The following is a 13,657-nucleotide window of genomic DNA, read 5'->3' on the forward strand; positions in this document are numbered from 1 at the left end:
ACATTCTCAGGAAAACATATAGTATATATTCAGGAAAGACAATGCTAATAGTAACCAAGAAGGGATCAGTGATTCCCAAGGTTTGGGGTGAGAAAGAGGTGACTCCAAGAGACAACGTGAGGGAGTTTTTGGGGGGAGTGCAGCTGTTCTGTATCCTGATTGTGGTTAAGTGGCTACAGGAATCTATATATGTGCTAAAATGAATAAAAATACACCCACAAGGTGCAGAATGGTAGGTACATTAGGATGATCCTTTTGTGTCATCCTTTAGAAGATATTTCTGTAATACATGGAAACTTATGTGCTGATACAATGGTAGATACTTTTTTCAGTTCAGAATTAAAAGAAACCATCAGAAATGGTTCCCTTTTTCAGTGGGAGAAGAGATGTGTATCTTTCTACTGTTTGAATTATAAGCCATTTTTGTACTCTTCCTTTTACTTTTTCAACTTTTAATTTTGTTCTATTTGTTGCTTACCATGGAGCACTTCTCCAGTACTTCCTCCTGGAATTTCAGAAATCGTTCCTGAACTTCAGCTTCATTGAGGAAAAAGGCAAGGAAGTGAGTGAAGGGCTGTTTTCTTCTAAAAGTGAGCAGAAGAACATCAATCCGAGTTCGGGCTGAAATTACACCACTTCGATGCTGACCAGTGATTACTGTAAGCAAAAAAAAAAAAAAAGATTTAACACGCTCAAGGACCAGCAGTTGGTTGTAAAATAGGTGACCTCTTAAAACTGTCATCTCTGGGGAACAAAACTGTCATGAATGTGTACATAATTCTGAACAGCAGACAGTACCAAGGGTAAGAAAGCTGTTAATGAATCCAGTCTAAGCAGAATGAAGTTTAAACAGAGTAACCTTAAGACCATCTGATGAAGTAAGAAAATGAATTCAAAAGCTACAAAGCAATCCCTCATACCTTGCTAGTATGAATGTAAAATGGTGCAGCTGATATGTAGAAGTTCGGCAGTTCCATGAAAAATTAAACAGAGAAATATCACATGACCCAGGAATTCCACTCCTAGGTAGAAACTCAAAGGAAGTAAAGGCAAGTATTCAAAAAAAAAAAAAAAAAACTTGTACAAATGTTCATAACAGCTTTATTCACAACAGCCAACAGGTGGAAAAACACAAATGTCCTTTAACCAATAAATGAACAAATAAACCGTGGTATTAGGTATTATCATACACTGAAATACTATTTGGCAAAAAAAAAAAAAAAAAAGGAGTGAAGTAATCATACATGTAAAAACATGGATGAATCTTGAAAACATTATGCTAAGTTAAAGATGCCAGACACAAAAGACCACATATTCCATGTTTCCATGTATAGGACTATCTAAACAGGCCAATTCAGAGAGACAGAAAGCACATTAGTGGTAACAAAGATCTGGGGAGTAGTGAGGAATGGCGAGTGACTGGTTAATGGATATGAAGTTTCCTTTTTGGGTGACAAATGTTTTGGAACTAGACAGTGGCTGTCAAGCAACTGTAAATGTTTCCTACTCCAGGGGATCTTCCCCACCCAAGAATCGAACTTGAGTCTCCTGCATTGCAGGCAGATTCTTTACAGTCTGAGCTACCAGGGAAGCCTGTAAATGTACTAATAATGCCACTCGATTCAACACTTTAAGGTGGTCTAAATGGCAAATTTATGTTGTGTATATTCTACCATTTTAAAAAAAAGAACAATATATTACACAGAAATTCAAACAATAAAAATTAAGAACAAAAAAAGTGGAGTTTTCTGTTATGTGAATTTACCTCAATTTTAAAAAATATTGTGGCAAAATTTTTAGCAATTTGCTATAGTAAAAGAGCTAAACAGAGTCTACTACAATATATACGATCCTACCCTAACTGTATAAAAAAAACAAGGTTAAGTAAAAATGTTTATCTATATCTGCATTGTATGTATGGATATCAAATTTTCACACCTCAGTGTAACTTCGTCTTCTCTGATCTGGGCTTTCTTTATATATAAATGAAAATAAGAGGAAAAACCACAAAACCTTACACTACAATCTGTAAAGAAAAAAAAATCATTTAAGGATTACATAACCTAGGTTCCAGAACTGGCAGTGCTTGGTTCAAAACAGAAGCTAAGGAAAGATGCAGAAGATAGGAAGAGTGAACAAAACTGCCATCTCAATGGAGGACTTATTAAAGAGGAAAGGACAGATTTCTCAATATGATATAAAATACTGAAGTATTAACTTAAATAGTAGCAAAATCTGCTATGTACTTTCAAGACCACAAAGCTTGCTCCTTCCAAGCAACTGCAGAGGTTGCTTGGAATGGAACAAATAATTCCATTTATTTGTCCTAATACTTCCCATTAAAGCATTTGAAATTTTCTACAAGAAGAGCCTATTTTTTTAAATAAAAATGAAATTATCATACCCATTTTGTTGTAAAGAAACAAGATGGAAATTTCTGGGAAAAGAAGTAAATTATGAATGTACTGGGATTCCAATGATAAAAGAATCTGCCTGCCACAGCTGGAGACTAAGGAGACACTGGTTTCATCCCTGAGTCGGGAAGATTCCCTGGAGGAGGAAATGGCTACCCACTCCAGTATTCTTGCCCGGAGAAACCCATGGACAGAGGAGCCTGGCAGGCTACATTCCATAGGGTCACAAAGAGTTGAACACGACTAAACAACTGAGTACTCACGCACGCGCACATGAATGAATGAACAGAAAGCCTAAAAACTGTTTGCCTAAATAGAAAACTGACATAAGTCATAACCAAAAAATGTAAGAGAGCTTCCCAAATGGCACTAGTGCTAAAGAACCCACCTGTCAATGCACGAGATGTAAGAGACTCAGGTTCAATCCCTGGGTCAGGAAGACCCCTGGAGGAAGGCATGGCAACTCACTCCAGTTATTTTTGCCTGGAGGATCCCATGGACAAAGGAAAGGAGCCTAGCCGGCTACAGTCCATGGGGTCGAAAGGAGTCAGACATAACTGAAGCGACTTGGCAAGCACGCACAAAAAAATTAAGAAGTAGAGACACGGTATTTTTTTGATGATATAATTTTATTTTCAATAGAACACTTTGAGAATCCAAAAGATTCAAATGCCCAGTGAAGGAAAGTGTCCAAGCAGGCGTTCAAATAATGTGCCATAGAAAGACTGACAAAGGAGGACTCAATGGTAAACTGGAACAATGTTAAAGTAGAAATTATAACTATCTCTGTACAAGGAAAAAAATATGGTAAGAAACTAAAAGAAAAAGGTATGCAGGGGAGGGAAGCTTAAAACTCCTGTTTATGTTTAGTTCTATAAAAATTTAGTACAAAATACTATATCTATCCTTTTGCACTAAGGTAGTTTGGCAGAGAATAAGACTAGTAAGATGTTTTCATTTTTTTAACACAGAAAACTGCTAAGGGCATGTCAAAGGTGCTCAGACTTATTTCCAGAAAAAGATTCAAAGTTGAGCAAACAATGACTACAGAGCAAATATGATGAGGTTAGAAATATTCTAAAACTACAAATATCTGAGTGGATCAGAATTTACTTGACATGGGTCTAAGGACCACAACAAGAGATACAGAGGAAGAAAACAAAGGCACTAATGTGGAACTTTATAAAAACCAACTGCATAACTAAAATGACAAAATAATATTAAAAGCCTGGAGAATCCCATGGACAGAGGAGCCTGGCCAAATACAGTCCATGGGGTCGCAAAGAATCGGATACAGCTGAAACACGCACAAAAAAATCATTCTTATATCCCACTGCCTGAGGCTTCAAAACAGACTAGACCAAATTCTTATCTAGAGGACAAATTAGTGAAGTCGTTCAGTGTCAGACTCTTAGCAAGCCCATGGACTACCAGGCTCCGCCATCCATGGGATTTTCCAGGCAAGAATACTGGAGTGGGCTGCCATTTCCTTCTCCAGGGGATCTTCCCAACCCAGGGATTGAACCTGGGTCTCCTGCACTGCAGACAGACGCTTTACCATCTGAGCCACCAGGGAAGCAAATTGAAACCTACCAGATCATTTTCTTCTCTAGTTTCTCTAATTTAGGAGAGGCAAAACAACTACTAACAGCATATACCACACCAATGCAACTGCAGTTTTGATTTCACATCAGAACCCAATTTACTGTAACCAGTAAATTCAATTTTTTTATATACTTTACTTCCCTACAAGACTAATAAGCCAGTTTATCCTCTTGCTTTTCAATTAAATTAGTTCCACTATATTCTTACTTTTAACAATTAAACACCCTTATTATTCACACTGAAATATTTTGGCTTTCAAGTCAATAACCTGTCTAACCTTTTCTGGATAAGTTTTGGAATGACTCCAGTATCTTAAAATGGCTAAGGTCTTCACATTTATTGCATGTTATAATTTTTACCAAAATAAAAATTATTAGCCATCTGTTACTATACGCATAGAAAAAAATGGGGAACAGATTCAACTGTTAAGAACAATTATGGCTAAAGTTCATAACATAAAAGACTTCCCTCTATACTTTACATATAATTTCTATAAGCTTTTCTTTTTGAAAGCATGTATTAATTTTTAAATCAGAAAAAGAGAGAAATAAGCTTTAATGCAATTTAAAAAATTACTTCAGTATTTGTAGCCTGAACTTTAACACTTAAGGAAAGACACAAGGTTTTTTTTTTTTTAAACAGTAATTCTAATGAACTAAATATCTATATTAATTAGAGTCCTTCAAAAATGTCATTAAAGTTCTAAAGTTAGAGTTTTACTTGTTACCAAGGGGCTGGGGAAAACTCCAGCACTTCACTGTCCAAAATCGGAGCCCACATGCAGCTAGTTAAATTAAAAGAATTAAAATTAAATAGAATTTAAAATTCAGTTCCTCAGTCACATTAGCCACATTTCAAGTACTCACTCATGAGTGGCTAGTGGCTCTTTGGATACTGCAAATATACAACATACTCACCATCATGGAAAGTTCTTCTGGACAGCACCACTCTAAAGTCAACTGCTACTTATCTGCCACAGTGATTATTTTTACATAGAACAAAATAAGAAGAGTACTTATAATTCTTTTCTCCTAAGACTTAATACAATCCATGAATGTTTATGGAAAATGGATTATTGGAGGCTGCTGCACTTACTTGACGCTGAAAAATTCCTACTGTTTTAAAAATTCTGTCCCTTCAGTACTCCTCACTCAAAGTCACTTTACAACACAAGTCTGAGCACTTGGTTCACATTGATGCTTTAGTACAGAACTTTCTGACATGGCTTCTATTGCTAAACTACTTTTCCTCACCTGAACACTTACTTGAATCAGGTTGCTGTTTTAATTATTACTCTTACAATTTCCTTCCTAGTCTACAAAGCAAGATAAAAACAAGATAACTAATAGGGAAAGGGCTGAGCCTCATTTCAAATTTGCTGATCTCACTTTTTCCCTCTAATTCTAACTTGAAATAATTCACAAACTCCATTTCAAGCTACTGAAGCATACAAGAAATCTCCTAGTCCACAACAAAATCTGGAAGCTTTATTCCATTAGTGTGTAGTAAAGTATCAAATTAAGGCCCAGGTACTCATATCAAGATAAGGCTGTGTAAGTACATCTTTCCTCATCTGAGAGACTGATACTGATATAAAAAAGGGCAATAGCTACAGAACCACATAAAAAATATAATCATCAAACTCAGTTGGGTCACATTATTCCATACACATACAAAAGTGACTGCAAACATATATAGAGTCTCACCAATTTCTCCTTCTTGTCCAGGCTTAGGAATGCTAATAGAAGTTTTGGTCTCCACTTCTAGTTTCTTTCTAGTGTCCCCTCTCTTTCCAACAATATGCCTATAATATAGAGAAAGTTAATTAATGTAAGTCAAAATATACCCGAATAAAGAACTCCATCATATTTAAATCATATGTGGCCAGAGATACTCCCTCATAGAAGAGTGCTTCAGTAAAAACTCAGTATTCGTAGAGGAAATTACAAGTCATATAGCTTTATAGAACATGTTGCATTATATTCACTGACAAAACGATGTCCTACAGCCAATTCAATGCATAGAAAGAGTAATTATACCCCATGCCTGTTTGCTTCTCAAAACTAGATTCAAAATCGGGGTCTGCAGTTAAGTGAAAGAAAAGCTAACATAGTCTCATTGGACACTTGAATGGGTCTACAGTTTGAAGGGGGAAAATCTTGCCCTCTTAGAGAGCAAATTAACTACATTTTGAGTTCATCCTAAGCGAATTATCCTTAATTAATTAAATAATGCTAAAGAGCTTAGCAAAGAGCAGGGTCCACCAACCAAGAGAGACGCAAGCACAGAAAGGGATAACCCTCAGGCTGAATTCAAACACACAGACATGTCTTGTTTGGGAGATTTCACCTAAAACTTGGGAAATTTCACCTAAAAAATATAGATTTCTAAGTTCTTTCAAAAAATTGGGAGATCTGACTACTCAATGGCAAAAATAGGCTGGAACATGAGCTCATTTCTGAAAATGGAATATGAATTCATCACAATCCCTGCCACTTCCTACTATCTTTTATTGACTCCAATCATCTATTGGCTCACATTACTTACTTAGGCCTCCTAGTATAAATAATTCTGACCCTCCAAAGCTATCTTCTGGAACCCATAGTAATTAGATGTATCAGGCAAATGAGACTACTGGATCCCAGGAGAAAAGTTTCAGAGTCTAAATAAAGCACCAAGAGACCATCACAGGACCATAAATTTAAGAGAAAAAACTTCCTCATCAACAGTATTTTGACTTCGAGGATTTCAATTACAGTACACTACAGCACTGCTGACTATTCCTAAAATTCTGTATTTGTTTTTACATGGGATAACCAAGTCTGATTATTTCCATTAAGATTTATTGTAGTAAGCCAGCTTTTTATAAAACAAGATGTTCAGAGGAGGACTGGAACTCCACAGTTTCCATGTAGTTTTTCTCTGTGCTGGGCTAGGGACTATGTAGCACCAACTCCCTCAGCCTTTGTCTTTTATTTTCAGTCAGGTTCCTGTTTGTTAGCACATGGCTAGTGGACAAACCTCTCATAAAGTAGTTGGCTCAAAGTGTTATTAATAGTCTAGGCACCTTAGAAAGGGAAGTGGTTGTGGTTAAAGAGGCTTTAGAAGCAAACAAACCTTGGCCAAGTCATTTAACCACTCTTAGCCTACTACTTCGGAGAAGGCAATGGTACCCCACTACCTCACTTAAAAAAACGGAGTGAATAATACCTAAGTATCATAAGGTTGGTCGTAAGGATTAAATGTGATCATATATAAAAGGACTTCCCAGTGACTGGCACATAGCTCAGTATAGACCATGTCATCCTCATTAAACCCATGATGGCACCATTCCAGTTAAGAGTATAGACAGATCCAAAAGAGGTTTACACGGAAAGTCTAAAGCATTCACTAAAATAATACAGATAAACAGTGAAAGGATGACTCGTTTATTGTATAAGTGGAAATTCTTGCCAGATCAAGTGGTTCTCAATCTTGGCACACACTGGAATCACCTGGCTGCTACTGTTAAGTCGCTTCAGTTGTGTCTGACTCTGTGCGACCCCATAGACGGCAGCCCACCAGGCTCCTCTCTCCATGGGATTCTCCAGGCAAGAACACTGGAGTGGGTTGCCATTTCCTTCTACAACGCATCAAAGTGAAAAGTGAAAGTGAAGTCGCTCAGTTGTGTCCAACTCTTCACGACTCCATGGACTGTAGCCTACCAGGCTCCTCCACCCACGGGATGTTCCAGGCAAGAGTACTGGAGTGGGTTGCCATTGCCTTCTCCTGGGTAGCTATAAAAACTAATGATGCCTGGGTTCAGCTCCCAGAGATTCAGACTCAACTGGTCTGGGGCACACCTAGGTATTGGGAGTTTTTAAAACTCCCCAGGTGATTCTAATGTGCACCTGAAGTTGAGAGCCACAGTATTAGACCTCGTCTGTGGACACGTGCACCACTATTAGACTTTGATCATAAGTTAGTTTGGTCAACTAATTTCTTCCTTGGACCAAATAAGCTTACATAAATGATTCTTAAGAAAGAAATCTTCCATGTAGGTCAATCATTTGTCAATAAGACTGAGAGGAAGGAAGAGAGGAAGAGAAGGAAGAAGACAGGAAAAAAGAAAGAAGTCTTCCTAGTAAATATTGTCTATTAATTAGGATTTAGCAGAACCAATACTTAATGTAACATGCAAGTCATCACAAAATGAGTATTTAGAATATATAAAATTCAAAAGGTCATATGGTTAGAATCAGACATTTAAGGAATCTTTACATACCTTAGCAGTAACAAATATATACATTAAGGAAGACATGTTGCATTGATTTTTACAAGGAATCTGAGTCACAGCTTCCTAAAATCACATTTCTTAGGAGAAAATGTCCCTGAAACCTGAGAGGAAACTGAGCCATCAGGATTAGCATTTGGTTTCTCATTTGGTCCCATTCCAGGAGAGAAATTTCATCCTCATTAGGTGTTTCAGAAAATTCTCAAGTTGAAAAACATGCAACTATTTGCCTCTTGGAACTTAAAGGTGTATGATTCTATATTTGTAGACCTCCTCTCATAGAGAAATATAGATAGACTTTATTCATCTGGTACAACACAGAAAAACAATCTATGACTTCCTAGACCATGCTATCTTCAGAGGTGCAAGCCCAAAAGAAGCCAGCCAGCTACAAGAGCTAACGATATTAGTAGTTAATAAGAGACAGAATATGATCAACACGAAGGCAAGCAGGCACAGACTGAAATGATCACAAGAACTGAAGGACAACAGAACAGACACATTCCTGCCTTCAAGTAGTTTCCAGTCTAGCAGAAGAAACATCAACTAGCTGACAAATAAATAGAAACATTAGGCTTGAGAAATGCTATAAAGGAAAAGTAGTGGTGTTATGAAAATATATACTATGGTAATCAATGTGGCGGGTGGGGATGCCGGTGTCAAAACTTGGGAACCTAAGGAAGGAAAATATATTAATAACTAGGTAATGTAAGGAAAGGGAACAGCATATGCCAAAGCTAGAAGATAGGAAGGAACCCAGAACATTTGAGGAACTGAAGAAAACCAGTTAAACTTAAGTGCAAAGCCAGGGAAAGAGTGGTGTGAGCTGACACTGAAAAATGCAGGGCTGGCTAAGTCACGTTCAAGATTCTGGCCACTGCTCTAATGGAATAAAATTCCATCTTCCATGGAAGAATGTTAATGGATTTCAAGCAAAGGTAATAAAATAATCAGGTTTTCCTTTTAAAAAGATTATTCCACCCTCAATGTGAAGAACTGATTGGAAGAGAGCAACAATCAATGTGGAAAGACCAGTAAGTAGACTATTTGAAATAATCCACAGAAGAGGTAGCAGAATGGCTATAAAGAAAAAGTAAGTGGTGGATTCAAAAGATACTTAAGAGGCAAAAATCAACAGGATTTGGTGATGTATATGGAATGATGAAACTGATCTGCAATTAGTCTTTAGAAATTCTAGGATGTTAAACACTAAACCATTTTGTCACTAGTAAGTACTGTAATAAGTGTGGAAAAGAGAAATGTGGAAAAGAGAAGAAGCAGCTTTCTTCTAAGTTTCCTGGAAATGCCTCCCCATGAAGCTGCCAAGGGGCATCACTCACTTGTAGAGTAGGCTGGGGGCCTTCACGGTACATCGGAAACCTTGTGGGGTCTGCACCACCTCGTAGGTTTCACAGGGCTCTTCGGCACACTCCACGAGGCCTGCACAGAAACCATAACACCTCACTCACTTGCTCTGTGGACAACAGTCTTTCTTCTTCTCAGCTGTCCAACCATTCTTGAGGTTTAAAGAAAAGCAACACACACACAAAAAGAACAGCCATACATGTTACACTGCAGAACACTGCTCCAACATTCCTCCTCACCTGCTCTTAGACAAACAAAGAATAAAAACACATGACTATTTTAAATCTTCCAATCCTGGAACCTTGGAAAAGGAGTATCTACATACCACTATTTAATTGTTTTCTCCCAGAAATAAATCTTTTGTACTATTTTACGGAGACATAAGTCACATAAAATTCATCCTCTTAAAATGTACAACTCAGTGGTTTTTAGTATTAGGACACAAAATCACCTCAGTGAATGAGGTAGGCAGGAGTGAGACAAAGAGAAAACAGGAGGCTGAAATAAAAGAGCTCAAGGCCCCAGGGCTAAAGGGAAACAGCCACGTCGGTTGTATATTTGAAACTGCCTGTATATGACTGCAGAGAAGAAAAGAAAAATTATGACACAACAATAACAGTTAATATTGGGCATATGTTCATTTATTTCAACAATTTATAAAAACTAGTTCATAGTTTTATAGATAAAAGAACTTAATTTTACCACAGATAATTGTTAATATTAATAGCTAACTAAAATTACCCCTTATTACATTTAAGCCTCTGCACAAAGATGAGACACAACTTAACTTATGAACTGAGAACACCTCATCAAACTAACTCAACCAGCCCACTCAGAATCAACAAGGGAGCTATGAGAGGCCAAACAAGTCAAATTTCAGTGCTCACACATAAACACTGAAACAAAGAATTGCTTCTACAATACGGATAACATTGTACTTCTAATCTGACCAAAGAGCAACTAAGATTACCTTGGTAATAGTCATCATCTTCTTCTTCATGTTGATAAGGCTGTTCTTGGATGGGATTCTTCCTATAAACCCGTCCACCAATTTTTATAAGCTGTGGACGCAGAACTTCCATGATTAATGGATCTTTATACAGGCCTACAAGGACAGAATTGGGCATCAGTTCATAGTACATCCTAAGCAAAAGCATTACTGTTTCCACTAGATTTCCCCTATCTAGAAGCTGTTTTATTAAGTCAATTGCTGCCTTTTCCACTACACTATTCCACTCCTGGCACACTCAAGACAGTAATTTGCAATCTATTCAGCATTCCTCAAAAAAAGTGATTACAAGATACTGAGCCTGTCCATGACTTTGGAAGAGAGACTAGAGGTCTCTTCATTACTTTAACCTAAAGGGAGTAAAGGAGAAGGCAATGGCACCCCACTCCAGTACTCTTGCCTGGAAAATCCCATGGGTGGAGGAGCCTGGTAGGCTGCAGTCCATGGGGTCGCTAAGAGTCTGACACGACTGAGCGACTTCCCTTTCACTTTTCACTTTCATGCACTGGAGAAGGAAATGGCAACCCACTCCAGTGTTCTTGCCTGGAGAATCCCAGGGACGGGGGCGCCTGGTGGGCTGCCGTCTACGGGGTCACACAGACTGAAGCGACTTAGCAGCAGCAGCAGCAAAAGGAGTAAAATTCAACCTCTGTGCTTATCTGAACATTCGTGAAGCGTCTCACGCTCTTACCCAGTATGACAGTTAAGAGAATTAGGGATGTTTAATACATTTATCCTCAAGGGGAGAACAAAAAAATCCTTAACTACCTTTACAGGTGCTAGAAATACATACTCAACAATTAGATCCAGATGCCTATTAAAACAAAGCTAAAATATAACTTAACCAACATGGTTCTGCCAACTAACACACTGCTGAGGGAAGGAATTCAATTTCTGTAGGTCACTGCCAAAAACTGTACATCACTCAGAGAGAAACCAAGTTTCTAGTCACCACTTAATGAATTAACAATTTAGGAAAAAAGCTTCTTAGGTTAGCTCTGGTTATGTTTAACCAAGGTTCCTACCACATATGGTACATGGTCTTGAAACCCAAAATAACTTAAGCGGTCCCCCTCCGAAAAGATCAATCCTTACTAAACACACTAATGCTCAATCCAACCTCAGGAAGTAAATCGCTTGCATTGGTAATTTGCTTACAGAATCAATGAGTTAGTTTCATGTTGTGAGAAACAATAATATATAAGGTAAACAGACTTGAACATCGAAAGAGGAGGCATAACTAGCAATACTTTAATGACATTACACCCTAATACTCAATCTCCCAGGACCTCTCAGAGAAAAAAAAAAGGCTCGCCACAAAAGTAGAAGTCAATGTCAAGGTAGGTCCTCAAACTGAGCTCTGGAAGAGAGGGTTGTCTCAGAGATAGCAAACCCTCCATCTGCCTTTCCCATAAGGCCCTGGACTGCAAGACTGCTCAGGAGGAAGGATGGGGAATAGCCAATTTAATCCTGCTCCGTGGTGGTTCGGAGAGACAGAAAGGAAAGCAGAAGGCCTACAAAGTCGGGAAGGAAGATGAAACCCTGAATCATAAAAGCGAGGAAAAATCAACCCCAGTACGTCAAAGCAAGCGAAGAGAGGACTCCGCGGTGGTAGGAAAACCGCTGTAGTGAGAGCAGACGAAGGACCCAGAAGGCCTCTCCCAGAACCGGGTCTCCGCGGCTCTCCGCCCCGGCCACGCCCACCATTGCACTGGCACGCGCACGCCGCGGCCGCCGCGGGCTCCCTCCGCACGGGCGCGAGCACGCCGCCGCCCTCGTCGTGGAAAACGCAGCCGGTTCAGTTGGGGGCGGGGCTGTAAAGTGCCAAAGCAGCTGAGGTAAGTGGTCGAGGGCTCAGGGACCCTCAGGAGCTTGCTGGAAAGGGAGCTGATCCCTGAGATCCTACCTGAAGGGACTAGTGAAGTGGAGAAAGGAGGAGGAGGAACTGGAGCCTGCCGCAGAGGGCGTGTAAGAGGAAATTTCCTCAGGCCGCACGAGACAATTGCGCATGCGGGCCAAGCGGTGGCGCCTGCGCAGTGGGATGGCGCCGGTGGTGTCGCCCCCCTGGAGAGGTCTGGGTGGGTGTGGGGTCATGGCTTGGAGTTAGCTTGGGAACAGCTGACATTCTGACCCATCTTCTCTTCATCCCCTTTCCACCCACGCTGTTTTTAGCTACGGCACCTTTTTGATTGGTAATCCAGCTATTTGGAATGATTTCTGATGATAGAGTTTAATAATTGCTTGTCTTTTTGATAAGGAGACTTTTAAGGATTCTTTAAGAAGGATTTTTCAAGACTATAAGTATGTATCTGCTAGGAAGGAAAGTGGTTTATGAATACGAGGTCATCCCTATCATGCATGAAGTAAATGTGTTGATCATCCTGTCACTGTGAACACAACCATGCAATATCTCTGCTCTCCTGTAAGAATCTCTACTGCCAATCTCGCTTATTGAGTCAAGTCCCAGCTTATGTCATCATTAGTATTTAAATATTCAACAAATGTTACTGAGCACCTACCTTGGGCCTGGCAGCCTAACTGGAAAAACAGTTGTCCAAATAGATCTACAGAATGAGGGGGAAAAACCAATAATGGACCAACCCTCCTGACATCAAACTTATCTATCCTCTGCTAGCCCTGTGTTCTGTCATTTGTTCCTTATTCATTCAGGAAACACTGTAATCCAGGTTCTATGCTAGGCCTTGAGAGTAGAAAGACAACTCCTTCCCCTTTTCCTAAGAAAAGGGTTCTTCCTAAGATCATTAACCTTAAAATGAAAGTATGGGGTGCATTTTCCCTCTTCCTGAGTATGGACTTTCCATTCTAAGAGACATGTGACGTTGACACTGTCTGTCAAATGCAGAGAATTAAGACTTTTCCCATGAGTGTGTTGAAACATAGTAAGTATGAAAAACGAATCTGCAGAGGAAAAAAAAAAGATTGAGGACTAAATATTCATTGGTAGTTTTGGATAGCTGTTGTTTACTGTGC

General features: G+C 39.1%; 1 protein-coding gene across 5 annotated transcripts in view; it reads right to left on the bottom strand.

Moving 5' to 3' along the window:
• The window catches only part of ASCC1 (activating signal cointegrator 1 complex subunit 1), a 112,195-nt gene extending 99,490 nt beyond the window's left edge, over positions 1-12,705 (bottom strand). Inside the window, exons 1-5 of one of the 5 annotated variants that reach the window (XM_025284704.3) lie at positions 12,573-12,705; positions 10,628-10,762; positions 9,633-9,732; positions 5,726-5,823; positions 479-657 (exon numbers count right to left, since the gene is read on the bottom strand). In XM_025284704.3, coding sequence (XP_025140489.1) covers positions 479-657; positions 5,726-5,823; positions 9,633-9,732; positions 10,628-10,739 — 489 coding nt within the window. In that variant the 5' untranslated portion in view covers positions 10,740-10,762; positions 12,573-12,705. The other 4 variants (XM_025284706.3, XM_044942239.2, XM_044942240.2 and 1 more) reach the window with 4 other exon arrangements.
• Positions 12,706-13,657: the final 952 nt, after the last annotated feature.

Source organism: Bubalus bubalis, chromosome 4 (genome assembly GCF_019923935.1).
Source record: "Bubalus bubalis isolate 160015118507 breed Murrah chromosome 4, NDDB_SH_1, whole genome shotgun sequence".
In the NCBI taxonomy this organism is placed as follows: Eukaryota; Metazoa; Chordata; class Mammalia; order Artiodactyla; family Bovidae; genus Bubalus; species Bubalus bubalis.